We start from the raw sequence: 14,416 nt of genomic DNA, 5'->3' as shown, positions 1-14,416 counted from the left end.
GGTGCCCGCATCCTGTCTACTCGTGGGGTCCAGCATAAAATCCCACGTTACTCGACATACAAAAACCCAGGACAGGGGGATCATTTTTTCCTTTAGTTCTTGAAAATACGTAGCGCAGTTGAAAGCAAACATCATAACATTACTTGGTGGGTTCTCAGATTACGTGAATGTTAGTAGGTGACAACCAGGGCAGAAATGCTAGCGGAGTGGGTGTGGTAAAGGGACCTGTGTGGTCACAGGGCTTCCACAGCTTTAATTAATCACTTAACAGCCTGCACAGCTTACTGTGCTTCGATTTGACCTCAGTAAAGTTGGAAAAAGGAAGAAGAGCAAAAAAACCAAAAACCACATATGCAAGAACTTTAAAATCTCACGTCCCGTGTGAGGCATGACTCTTTACTGTTAACAACAGGACTCGTGCTGCCATGCCGTGCCTATGTGACGGAGAAAAGCCAGCGCTGACCTCTTCAGCCACTGGCAGCCTATGGCTTGCTTTCCAGAGCATTTGTGTCTAGCTTACAGTTTCTGAGTGCATTGACAGTAACGCCCTGGGTGCCAAAGAGCAAAAATGAGTGTCACAATGAAGTTTCTTCCTGGACCATGTATGGGAAAATAGAGCTGGTAGGACTAGGTCTTTTTATAAAAGCTTCTAAAAACAAGTGGCTCTAATGACTGAGAAAACATAAAATGACATTTTATAAATCTTGGAATTGGAATAAGGAGAAATTTAGGAAATAATTTGCTCTTGCACAAACCCACCGATGTTTCCTGAATTTATCCATAATGATGCACATTTTCGCACATTGAACTTCCCCATTTTAGGAACAGCTGAGTTGCCACTTGGGTGGAAGGACACTGGGATTGCATATACAGATATGGTAAAGGTTTAACCAATAGTAAGGACACCACTTCCTGGACATTCATGATGCACTAGGTACTACGAAAAACATCCTATAATGCATTACTTCATTTAATCCATACAACAATATTCACCTTGTGAGGTAAACAGTGCTTTCACCCCCATTCTACAGATGAGAAACATTAAGTAACTTGCCAAAGATAATAGAGCTAATAAATAGTAGACTGCCTTCAAACACAGCTACGATTGACTCCAGAGAACTAAGTGATGCTGGATATAACTTTACTGCAGTTAAATGATAATTACAAGGTCACACTTTTTTTACACTTCTTGAACCCCAAATTTAAGGATCGAAGTGATCAAAATAGAAGTCCACTTTCTAATACTCCAGATTTCATGCTGGAGTATTAGAAAGTATTGAAATTCAGGATTTGACAGATGCATGAACGAAAATGCATCTTATGCAGTCTTCTCAGGAAGGCCATTTAGCAATATGTATAAAAACCTTCAATGACAAGTGTGGCTTTTGACTCAACAATTTCATTTCTAGGAGTTAATCCTGAGAAAATCACCCACGACATAGGCAACTCCCCAAGCCCCCAAAGATACTTTGCTATAAAAGGTAACGAAAGTTTAGAAATGTGCAAATTGTTTTAAAAGAGGATGTTGGTTAAGCCCTGGCTGGCGTGGCTCAGTTGGTTGGCACATCATCCTGTGACCTGAAAGGTCATGGGTTCAAATCTTGATTAGGGCACATGCCGGGTTGTAGGTTTGGACCCTGGTTGGGGTGTGTGCAAGAGGCAACCAATTGATACTCCTCGCTCACATGGATATTTCTCTCCTTCTCCCTCTTGACCTTTCCTCTCTCATTCTCTAAAAATAATGGGGGGAGGGGGAAGGTGGTTAAGCAAATCACAGCAAATTGACATGATGGAATATTATGTAACCAATAAAAATCATGCTATGTACTAGCTATTTTCAACCTTTTCCATTTCATGGCATATATAAACTAATTAATAAAATTTTGCAGCACACCAAAAAATATATTATTTGCAGATCTGACCAAAAAAAAAAGAACTTCCGGTTAAGATGCCAGCTTAGGCAGACATGGCTCACCTCTTTGCACAACCACATCAAAATTACAACTAAAATATAGAACAATCATCACTCAGAACCACCAGAAATTAAGTTGAATGGAAGTCTGACAACTATGGATATAAAAAACCACATCCATCCAGACAGGAAGGAGGGGTGCAGATGTGAAACGGGCTGGTCCCTCACCCATGTGTAGTGGAGAAAAATTCAGAAGGGATATCTTGGGAGTGAGGAATCCCAGCTCCATGCCAGGACCCCAGCCCAGGGTTCCAGTGCCAGGATATAAATCCCCAAAACTTTTGGTTGCAAAACCCAGCAGGGATTGAGTTGGTGGAAGGAACTTCTGGAGCCCCAAGCAGTTCCTCATAAAGAACCCACACACAGACTTACCTACTCATATTCACTCTCTCTGAGCTCCAGCACCAAGGTAGCAGTTTGAAAGGTACCACTGGCATAATGGGAGAAACTAAAATGTCTGGCTTGAAAGCAAGCAGAGGCCATTTTCCCTTCTCTAAACACTCCCCCAAGAGCCACAGAGCCACAAAGTGAGCAAGCTGGTGCCATATCTGAGACTCCATCAACCTGGCTAACACTATTTTACCTGCCTTGGAGATCCCCAGAGACTCTGCCCCACCTGACTAATGGGCCAACGTCCACCCAAGCTGCTTCTCCATGTGAATGGCTGGTCTTGGCTCATGCTGCACAACTTTCTAAATTCTCTTGAATCAGCAACAGCTGACCTCAGTGAGCCTGAGGCCTGGCAGTAGCAGAAGCCAGCCTAGATTCATAGGTTGGCTTTGCCTGGGAATCTCCAAACCTAGCACAGGTAGCAGCCATCTCAGGTTGCTTTATAGCTCAGGCGTGGTGGCCCCAGGCAAAACACAGGTAGGGCCTGACCCTAGCCTGCACCACCTGGGAAACCCCAGATCCTGCTCACCCAGTGGACAGCTATAGACCATGTTAGAGTACCACTGCTCTGCCCCTGCACAGCTGATCCTCCATGGAGGGTGGAGGTTTGTGGTTAGTGATCATAGCCAATCCTTGCAGCAGCTGACTGGCCTGGGTAAATCCCTCCCATTGACCTGCCAACAGCAACCAAAGCTCAACTACAAGAGGAGGGTGTATTCAGCCCACACAATGGGCACACGTTGAGTACCCAGCTTGGGTGATAGGAAAGGCTGTGCCACTGGACCCTATAGGACACCTACTACATTAGGCCACACAAGCAAGACATGGAGTCAAAGCAGCTCTACCTAATACATAGAAACAAACACAGGGAGGCTGCCAAAATGTGGAGACAAAGAAACATGGCCCAAATGAAAGAACACATCAAAACTCCAGAAAAAAAGCTCAACGAAATGGAGATAAGCAATCTATCAGATGTAGAGTTCAAAACACTGGTTATAAGGATGCTCAAGGAACTTAGTGAGGACCTCAATAGCATAAAAAGATCCAGTCAGAAACGAAGGACACATTAACTGAAATAAAGAACAATTTACAGGGAAACAAAAGTAGAGTGGAGGAAGTCAAGAATCAAATCAGTTATATGGAACATGTGGAAGTAAAAAACAACCAATCAGAGCAACAAGAAGAAGAATTCAATAAATAAGGATAGTATAATCAGCCTCTGGGACAATTTCAAGAGGTCCAACATTTGCATCATAGTGGTGCCAGAAGAGAAAGAGCAAGAAACTGGAAAAATATTCAAAAAAATAGTGAAAGAAAACTTCCCTAATTTGGTGAAGGACATAGACATGCAAGTTCAGGAAGCACAGAGAGCCCCAAACAAGATGGATGCAAAGAGGTCCACTTCAAGACACATCATAATTAAAAGGCCAAAGGTTAAAGATAAAGAGAGAACCTTTCCCTGGCTGATGCAGCTCAGTGGATTGAGCGCCAGTCTGTGAACCGAAAGGTTAAGGTTTCAAGTTTGATTCCTGGTCAGGGCACAGGCCTGGGTTGCGGACCTGGTCCCCAGTTGGGGGCATGTGAGAGGCAACTGATGGATGTATCTCTCACACATCGACGTTTCTTTCCTTCTCTTTCTCTCTCCCTTCCTTCTCTAAAAATAAATAAAATCTTTTTTTTAAAAAAGAAACTAGAGTACAACTATATATAAGAAATAAAAACCCAAAACCTTGAGGCCAAGTAGTAAATATGTGAGAGGGTGGGGGGCAGGGGGAGGGAGGGAGAGAGAGAGAGAGAGGGAGAGAGAGAGAGAGAGAGAGAGAGAGAGAGAGAGAGAGAGAGAGAGAGAGAGAGAGAGAGAGAGAGGGAGAGAGGGAGAGAAAGAATCTTAAAAGCAGCTAGTTACCTATAGGTGAGTTCCCATAAGGCTGTCAGCTGATTTCTCAAAAGAAACTTTGCAGGCAAGAAGGGATTGGCAAGAAATATTCAAAGTCATGAAAAGCAGGGACCTACAGCCAAGATTGCTCTACCCAGCAAAGATATCATTTAGAATCAAAGGGCAGATAAAGAGCTTCCCAGACAAGAAACAACTAAAGGAGTTCATCATCACCGAACTATTATTATATGAAATGTTAAAGGAACTTATTTAAGAAAAAGATTAAATCTACTAACAATAAAATGGCAAAAATACATATCTATCAAGATTGAATCTAAAAAACAAACTAAGCAAACAAGAACAAAGATGGAATCTTGGTTTCAAAGAGTGTTTTGATGGTTGCTAGATGGGAGTGAGTGTGGGTGAATGGAAGAAGAGGTGAGGGGATTAAGAAGTACAAACAGGTAGTTACAGAATAGCCATGGGGGTGTAAAGTACAGTATAGGAAATGGAGCAGCCAAATAACTTATATGCATGACCCATGGACAAGGACAATGGTGGAGGGATTACCTGAGGGAATGGGGGGAGCTGGGGGGAGCTGGGGGGAGCTGGGTGGAGAGGGGCAAAGGGGGAAAAGTCAGGACAACTGTAACATCATAATCAATAAAATGTAATTTAAAAAATAGGCATAATTTTGATTCACTCACAATGGATGACTATTGTTGTGTTGGCTGTTGTCATTTTTTTATTTGACAAGAGGTCAGTGTCCCTGACTAAACAGTCAGGTGTTATATATTTTAAAAATTCTTGTAGCACACTGGTTGAAAATTGCTGCTATATGCTGTCAAAAAATAGTTATTGGCATGGTTAAAAGTTCTTAAAGTAAAAAAAGCTACAAGAGTATGTTGAATATGATACCATATTTTGTTTTGTAAAACTTTAAGTACATGCACAAAATATAGTACATGGGACATACCAAGAAACTGATGGTGGCCATCCATGTACTTTACTGTGTTTTTCTAAGTCTGTTTAGGTTACACAAATCACATACATTTTTCAGTAACTTAAAGGATCACACTAATTCCCCAACCAATTGTATTAAGGGAAAAATGTGCATTTTATGCAAATCCTATACAAACTAGAAAATAGCAAAAAACTGACTTACCCTGATTATCTCAACGGTCCTTGGTTCCGTATCTGTGCCTATTGAAAAAGAAGCAACAAAATTAAATTTTAAAATTAAGAGAAAATATATGTATGATATAATATTATCTCCTGAAAGTGGTATCATTTTCTAGGCCTATCAAGAGAGAATACTGAACCAAGTACAGACATTCCACCCTTTCTCAAAATCCACCCCAGCAGCCACTGATCAGCGGACATGCCTTCCAGTTAAAGAAGTCCTCGCTGCTGTCTGGCGCAGATGTGGCCATAACCACTTGGTCAGACAAAAGCTGATGGGCTGCAGCAGTAGCTGCCTGAACTATGGTGATTAAATGGCTTGGAAGGTGAGCCATTTGCACTTTACTGTACATTTTTCTGACTTAATCAAAGATAACCATCTACCCAAGGAAAGACTTAAAAAGACCCTGGCCCTGTCCCACCCCACTGGTCTATGCACTTCTGACCCTCCTTGAGTGACCACTAATTTTTTAATGATTTTACTTTAGGAAACACTTTACATTTCTGCTTTCCTACTTTTGATATGATTTCCTACTTCAGGAAATGCTTTAGATTTCTGCTTTCCTACTTTTTAACGTTGGGGTAAAGTGAAGGGCACATTCCAGAAATGAATCTCTCTGGCTTTACTTCCTTTAGAGCAGGCCTTTCCCAGCACTTGGGGCCCATGTGGCCAAGCGCAAAGATTTAACAATAGTTTAAGTAAAGGTGAAAAGACTGTTTTAAAACAATATTAATGTTTCAAAAAGGGGGTGACAGGAAGGTTTTGCAGGAGGTGTGTTCCAGGAATACCTGAATTTTGGGGGGAAGGATCTGAAGCTCTTTTTGTGCCCACGAGGTTCTGCAGGCTGCTGATGACAGGAGCCAGGGCGGGATGCAAGCCACTGGGGGCACCGTGCTGACTCCGCTGAAAGGGAACCCAGGTCAGCTGTGCTGAAACACTCGCTGGCTAATTAGTGTTTTAATTCCTGACATAACCATAACCACATGATAGAAAATTCTTAAGAGGCTAAACAAGAAAACAAAATATTATCCATACTCACTCTCTTAACACAATCCCATCTAACATTTTCTCCATTGTTTTCTTCATTATATGTGCTTTAATATATGGTTTCAATCATCAAGGAAGAAGATATGCAATAATTTAAACTTTTCTTGCTTAATATGAAATCAAAAACATTTTCCTAAGTTGTTGCACAACATTTATATATGCTCAGTTAATGGCATTGTGGGTCACTGGAGGCTAGGGACAACATTCATTCATTTATCACTCAAATTACACACTCTATTTTGGCAAAAAAAAAAAAAGAAGCATAATAATTGGTTTGATTCCCAGTCAGGGCACATGTCTGGGTTGCAGGCCAGGTTTCCAGTAGGGGGCATGCAAGAGACAACCACACATTGATGTTTCTCTTGCTCTCCCTTTCCCTTCCCCTGTCTCTAAAAATAAACAAATAAAATCTTAAAAAAAAGAATAATAAAACATTTGGCCAAATGGAACTCTCAATTATAGTAGAAAGCAGCAAATATCCTGGTAATACATTGTTTTAGTAACATGTTTTTTTTTCTTACAGATTTCCTAGAGTCAGGAATAACTCAGCTCAATTTGCTATACCTCCATTATTGCCCTTTTATCCATCTAACTAAATATGTGAGTTCTGCAATATATAGTTAAGTATGGTTAGTGGCTATTCAATTAAAATCATATACATAGTGAAGGGCTTTTTCAATGTAGAATACAATGTGACCAATAACAAATAAAGAATTTTTTCTTCCAAATTATCCAGATTATGCCCAATTGCCTCAAAATTTTAAACTAAACCTAAGATCACAGTTATCATCAAGTGAATTATAATTTAAACCACTTCCTTAATTCTATAATGCAAACTGTTTAATATTTTAACATTCTTTAAATATGAAAATTTTCAAATACAAAGAAAAGTTAAAGGTAGACATCTAGACACACAACACCTAGATTCCACAATTAATACTTTGCTATGCCCTTTTCACATATCCATTCATCTCTTCAATTTGTCTTTTCACAAAAATTCTTTTCAAAGTAAGTAATAAACATTATTAGTATACTTCACAATGGATGATTATAAAGAAGTATGTTTTATATTTCCTTAAAAGAATGTGATTTAAATCAATGGTGTTATAATAAATAAATACTCAAGCTGAGTAAGTACAACATATAACTTCTGCCTAAAAACAATCTCAAAACAGTGTGGTTGCCATGGCCTTTATGAGTATGGGCTTTGCCTGACAGTGTTCCCTCAGTTATCCGAGGAAAAGGTTTGTCTTCTCCATTACACATTTTCTTACGCAGAGTAGGAATACTCTTCTGGTTGGTTGGAAAAGACATTTTACACTAACTTTAGTTGAATTCTGATAATCCACTACCATTGGACCAGCCCCAAAAGACATTTTAAAAAAAGAGGCTTGGTGTTTCTGAGGCTAGAAGATCTCTCTTAATGAAGCCACTTTCTCTAGGCCAAGTTAACCGGTTAAAATTCTCCTTGGCCCTCAGAAGCCTCTATCTCCCTAGCTTATAATTGCCCAGAAAGAAATCTGTGTCCCTGAAAGGTCCTGGGTCTACAGATGAATATGCTTGGGGATGGGATTTTCTTTTTCTCCACCTGGGTCACAGGCTGGTCTTCAACTCATGATGAAGGATACTTTCTTTTCTTAGCTAGCGATAAGCCTTCTTCCAATCAGCCAACATCAGTGCAAATTCTCACTTAATCTCAGCCATAATTTTAGGAACAAAGTAAGGATACAATATATTTACCATTTTTCTTAAGACTGAATGAAACTTCTTTGAAATGAAAATTCTGTGCAAGAAGATCAAAATATTTGATACTTTGTGCCAGGTTTCCAAAATTTGACAGTTCATATTTACACACCACATAAATGGTAATGGTGGTTCTGTTGACATTTAATGACAGAGCTTCTAAATGTGTTTGCTCTATTTTTAACCTGAGTGTGAACTTTATCAATCACTAAGACACACATACACATTCCTCAAGGACAGAAATCCAGTTCTACCTGCCACCTCACCTATCAGTCCAAACTTTTGTTAAAACACTATAATTCCTTGTATCCATTTTACCTTTGCATACACTATTCCCTCCGTCTGGGATGCCTTTTCTCTCTGTTCAGCCTGAGAAACTCCTTTTGGAGTAAGATCAGATGGAACCTCTTTGGTATAGCTCTTATGTACACTCCAGAAAGAAACATTTCATCTCCAGTATTGTTCCTTCTGCATCCTGACCTCCTATGTACAATGAGGCTTTAAGGAAATCACTCAACATATGAACCTTCCATTAAGGAAAGCCTGAGGTGACTATTTTGCATCTTAAATTCCCACTGTAACCATTCACTCCTGGAATCCCACTGTAGCATGCTCTCTTATAGTACATGTGATATTTGCTGCCAATTCCCTAAGCCACAAATGGGAGAAAAAAAAGTTCTAAACTTAACATGATGTTACTGAGTTTGGCTGATTTGAGTATTGTTTTAGACAAGCCAGCTGTTCTGGGATACTATCTGGAACAATAGCCATTTTCTTCATCCATTTTCTTTTTCTTTTCTTAAATTATTATTATTATTATTATTTTTAAAAGATTTTTTAAATTTCTTTTTAGAAGGGAAGGGAGGGAGATAGAGAGAGAGAGAGAGAGAGAAACATCAGTGTGCAGTTGCTGAGGGCCGTGGCCTGCAACCCAGGCATGTGCCCTGACTGGGAATTGAACCTGCGATGCTCTGGTTCACAGCCCGCGCTCAATCCACTGAGCTACGCCAGCCAGGGCTCTTCTTCTTTTTTTAAAAAAGATTTTATTTATTTATTTTTAGAAAGAGGAGAAGGGAGAAGGAAAGATAGGGAGAGAAACATCAATTGGTTGTGTTTCGTATGCCCCCAACTGGGGTCCTGGCTGGCAACCCAGGCATATGTCCTGCCTGGGAATTGAACCAGCAACCTTTCAGGTTGCAGGCTGGCACTCAATCTACTGAGCCACACCAGCCATAGCTCTTCATCCATTTTCTAACACCACTGAGGTAAAGGAGACAGTAATAGCATTCCAGAAGCACTTGTGTGCTAACCACAAAATCTGAGAGTCTTCCGGACAAAAGCCTTCGACAGGCTTTAGGTCTAATAAAATCAAGGAGGGGACTAAAAGTCATGCTTTTAATCTCAAAACAAAGGGCCATCTATAACCTGCAAAGGAGACTTGGGAGTAACATGTAATTTCTATAGTTTTATTATATACCAAATGAGACTTAAAGATATAATCTACCATCTTGATGTTTTCAGCCATTACAATGAAAAAAAAGTGAAATATACATTGCTAAAAAAAAAGTGGCACTTACATCAGCCTTGCAAATAAACATAAGATGTTTGCTAACCCACAAAATGTCACCCGTTAAGGCCTCCTTCCCACAGGAGAAACCCTCACATTGCGCTCTCCTAGGGATATACCATTAATTGCCCTCAGCATGTGTAAGTGGCTATTCACAAGTTAACTTTATAGCAATATTTAATTGAATGAATAGAACAATGTTGTGCTAATGAGGGTCAAATTGCCACCAGATGTTGCTTCTTCTTCTCCTTTTTTTAAAAAAAATAAACACAGCTGTGTACATGCGTGCATAGGCAATACAGAACTAATTGTGGGGGAGAAAAGTGGTCCTAAGAAAACATTGGCAGGCAATAATGGAGATAAAAATCTAGGGATTAATGAATTTCCATCCCACCTTTTGTTTTTATTTCAAACACATTAGAAACACTGAACTTGGTACTGTGAATGTGCTGTATATTACACATTACTGTAATACTGTATACTATAGAGTATTTCCCCATTTACGAAATGGGGAACTTTCTCTCAACAGGGACAGGTGAGAGAGTCAGTCTGTGGGGAAGCATGGACAACCTGACTGTTCTGTGATGTCTTCCGTGCGGAGGCCCAGGAACCGGCTCGGAGTCTCCCAATCTCTAGCTGCACAAGCCCCTGTGCACACTTGGGAACACAAGAAAAGAAGAGAAGTGAAAAACAGTAGTATTTATGTTCTAAATTATCATAGCAGAGCCTCCACTCATCTCTACAGCCAAGAATTGTCAATGGGTGATGAAAGCCATAGAGAAAAAGAAATTCCATAAAAAAAAAACAAACACAAAATCACAAAAATCTATCAACTCAATGGTATTTTCATCTCATGACTTCATGGCTTCTTTAAATGTGTTAAAAGGATTATGTTTTAATTCACCTCCTTCCCCCTCCAATAAAGTATTTGTGAGCAATGAAATAACTAAGAAAAAGTGGTGAGAAAGATAACAAAAGGTAGAAGTAATTTACATATATAAATCTTCTGAAGTAATAACTAACAGCTGACTATATTAGGAAATCAAGATTTAAAAATAAACAAAATACCTTTGTCTTTGCAAAAGCTTCCAAAGCTATTTGTAAAACAGAATAAAATACACTTGGTTATAGTTGGATGAAAATTTATAAGAATTTTTGTTAACCAGTTTCTTCCAAAGGAGGTAGGGTGCACATGGAGAGACACTAGAAAGTGAAGTGTGAGCTTCAGCATCTCCACAGTTTCAGGGAGAGACAGCTTGGGTGGTAGGAAAGGCAATCAGGCAGAGTACTGTGATCTTGGGCATGCCGTTCCACTTTTTATTTTTTTAAAGATTTTATTTATTTATTTTTTAGAGAGAGGGGAAGGGAAGGAGAAAGAGAGGAAGGGAAGCATCGATGTGTGGTTGCCCCTCATTCGCCCCCAACTGGGGACCCGGCCCGCAACTCAGGCATGTGCCCTGATGGGGAATTGAACTGGAAACCCTTTGGTTTGCAGGCTGGAGCTCAATCCACTGAGCCATACCAGTAAGGGCCCATTCTACTTTTTAATGTCACTTGTGACATGGGAGAATTGGTCTAGACAGTCTTTAACATTCCTTCAGTGGATGAAAGCTGGATTTGATGAATATGCTCCCTGACATACCCCAAGAGGGAGGAAGATGAGTTCTGTGACTCCAGAAGAGCTCATTGCATCAAATGCATTTAGAAGGCAATTGTGGAGACTTGGAATTCTCACAATTATGAAAATATAGCTTAAAAATCCCAAAGTAGTATTCTCTTCACTCCTGCTAATCAAGATAACAGCTTTCTTTTAAAGTGATTCCTGGTTGCTTAAAATAATCAGAGATTAGATTTCTAGTAAAAAGTAGAGTCAGCCTGTATCATCTAGCCCATTTTATAAGCACAGTAGATTATAGCCACTCCCCTTGGACTTCGGTTGCGCAGGTAGGCGGAAAGTAGCCCAGGGACTCACCTTGAGGATGGCGGCCACTGTCTCCTGTGAGGCATTTCTCACATCCTCCCCATTTACAGACAAGATCTGATCGCCCTGAATCAATCTCCCATCAAGGTCTGCGGCTCCACCTTTCACGATGTCAGAAATAAACACTCCATTTCCATTTCTGTGAATACCATAAAGTAGTAAGTATTGTCACAACTTAATATTTCTTTATTAAAGCTGAGATTACTGACATTCTATATAGACTTGCAAAGTCCTAAAACTTGGAAGAACTACAAAGCCATCTCGTCCAATAATATACACTGACTGCCCAAATGATAAACCTTAGAGCCTTAGAGTGTTCACTCTTTCAATAGTTTATGCCTATTTATGCTGCTTATTGTAATACCCACTTTTATTGACCCAAGGGCCTAATTTCTGTGAGAGGATAATTTTAGTGAAATGAAATGGAAATTCACTTTAAAAAGTGGACTTAAGTACTCTTAAAATGTACAGGTTATTACCTGAGAGATCAGTTCAATTATTAGCATCTGACCTATTTCTAGTCTCTTTTTCACACTCCCCTTTCTGGATGTTATTCCTTCAGGGTTTTAATTATAGTTATTTGATGAATAAATAATTGGATTAATAATCAAAATTCAAGAGGTTAAAAAGGGTGGACCTTGAAGGCTCCTTCTGTTCCCTTGTCCCCAAATTCCTTCTCATAGGTAACCAATATTATTCATTTCTTCGATATCTATCTGCAAGAGACATTCTGTGTATACACAAGCCAATGAATGTGTGTGAATGGATATACACACATATACATTCTTTTTACCCCCAGTTCTATTTTCTTTAACTTTGCTTTTTTCACTTAATATACCTTGGCAATGGGTCTTTATTGGCACTTGGGGCTTCCTCATTGTTTTTTTTTATGGCTGCATACTATTCCATGGATGGTCTTTAAATTCACTTAGCAGTAAACCATGTATCTACACATAAGTTAGTTACATTCTTTAGCTATTGCTAACACAGTGCAATGAATAGCATAACTACAAGCATATACTTAGGATAAATTCCTAGTTGTGGAACTGCTAGTCAAAGAATTGTGAATTTTGAGAGCTTATATATCTGATCCTGTACAATGGAACTTTTTGTGCTAAGGAACCTAAGTGTTCCTTTAAAAACTCAACATGAAATACTGGTGTTGTATGATGACTATTTCATCAATTGACTATGAGACGATAAAGTAAAAGTCATGACTCTTAGTGGAATCTCCCAAGACATGTGTGAGTCACAACAAGGAGGCAAACTTCAATGTGGGCTCCATCAGTTGCTCTGCACTCAGATGTGCACTGATTTTGTTTAAAAATAAGAGTCTCAGCTTTTTTGTTTTGTAATGCATTTTCAGAGTGACCATCTTTTGGTTCTGAAGTAAAAAATGAGGTCATGACAGCACAGTGCCTGGCACAAAGCCAGTTCTCAAAAATATTAATTAATGTTTTTATTTTAATAACAGCTTGGGCTGTTGGAAAAAAGCATGAGGTTAGTCATCAGAAGTCTATGAGGGCATGTGACATAATATGTACAAATCAACTTGTATTCTTCCTAAGAAGATGACTGACACAATTTAGAGGCATACTGGCATGCCACCTGAAAATTCTACAGTCCTACTGGAATAAATACACACTAGCTATCCAGAGTCAGTAAACTTTGGAAGCTAAAACTACAGTTTCAAGATATTACCTCTCTAGTTCATTACAAGAGAAATCTGCAAATATGACCTAGAACAATTACTGTAATTCCCATCCCTGGGGTAAGCAGCATGGACTGCGAAAGAAGGCCCTGGACATAAGGATCCACCCATATTTTTGGTATAAGTTATTACTTTGGAGACATAGTCCTTAATAGAAAACTATTGCTATGGAAAATTTATGTGTCCCTCAACTATGTTTACTCAGCTCGTTTTAGTAACCCACAACTAGTTTTAGTAACACAGTATGACATTAACATGGTACTCCAGGGCACAGCAATTTTCTTAACCTGAGATTACATCTCTCTCTCTCTCTCGATATTAGCTCTTGCTCTAACTAACCCCTGCAAGCCTGAGATCTAAGTGACTCCAAAGTGCAAGGACCTTGCTGACTATTCTTACTCTTGTAGGGGCCGAACAGTCCTGTAAGAGTAAGACCCAGAAGAGTAAGGTCTGAACAGTCTGGGTTGATTGGGTATAGAGTTTCCTCTTGATATGACATTTTTTTTGGGGGGGGGCAGATAAGAGCTTGCTCAGAAATATGACCTATGTCATTTAAATATTCGTAAATATATTAATTTTATAAATTATATTATTACACTAGGCTTTATCTTTCAGTGCTTACAGGCATTAGTCCCTAGAATCTGAAGGGAAAAAGCCAACCATTCTGACTTGCACAGCAATTTTGTTTTTACCGTTTTCCAACGATGCTCAGGCCCAGTCCTCGGCCGACTTTCTTCTGCAGATCTATAGGGAAAATCTCCAAGTTCTCCTCATCCCTGTAGTGTGTCTCATCTCTAAACACCACCAGTCGCACCTTTGCAGGGGTCTGTCTCAGGACGGTGATGGCTTCTTCGTGTCTGGCACTCCTCAGGTCGACCCCATTAACCTGGAACAATAGGCATCCGAGATGGGCTGCTGATAACAGAGGCTTCTCACCTGCTGTCTG

The 14,416-nt window shown here is 39.7% G+C and overlaps 1 protein-coding gene across 6 annotated transcripts in view; it reads right to left on the bottom strand.

Annotated features, from left to right (window-relative positions):
- Positions 1-14,416, bottom strand: part of PATJ (PATJ crumbs cell polarity complex component) — a 331,922-nt gene that overhangs the window by 27,163 nt on the left and 290,343 nt on the right. For 5 of the 6 annotated variants that reach the window (XM_036026193.1, XM_036026198.1, XM_036026196.1 and 2 more), the window contains 5 exons: positions 14,163-14,356; positions 11,751-11,898; positions 10,349-10,435; positions 6,210-6,324; positions 5,404-5,441 (listed from right to left, as the gene is read on the bottom strand). In XM_036026193.1, coding sequence (XP_035882086.1) covers positions 5,404-5,441; positions 6,210-6,324; positions 10,349-10,435; positions 11,751-11,898; positions 14,163-14,356 — 582 coding nt within the window. The remainder of the gene's footprint in view (positions 1-5,403; positions 5,442-6,209; positions 6,325-10,348; positions 10,436-11,750; positions 11,899-14,162; positions 14,357-14,416) is intronic. The other variant, XM_036026197.1, reaches the window with a different exon arrangement.

The sequence above is a fragment of the Phyllostomus discolor genome, chromosome 5 (assembly GCF_004126475.2).
Source record: "Phyllostomus discolor isolate MPI-MPIP mPhyDis1 chromosome 5, mPhyDis1.pri.v3, whole genome shotgun sequence".
NCBI lineage: Eukaryota > Metazoa > Chordata > Mammalia > Chiroptera > Phyllostomidae > Phyllostomus > Phyllostomus discolor.
The sequence above is the reverse complement of the archived record's forward strand: the minus strand, read 5'-3'. Positions and strand labels throughout refer to the sequence as shown.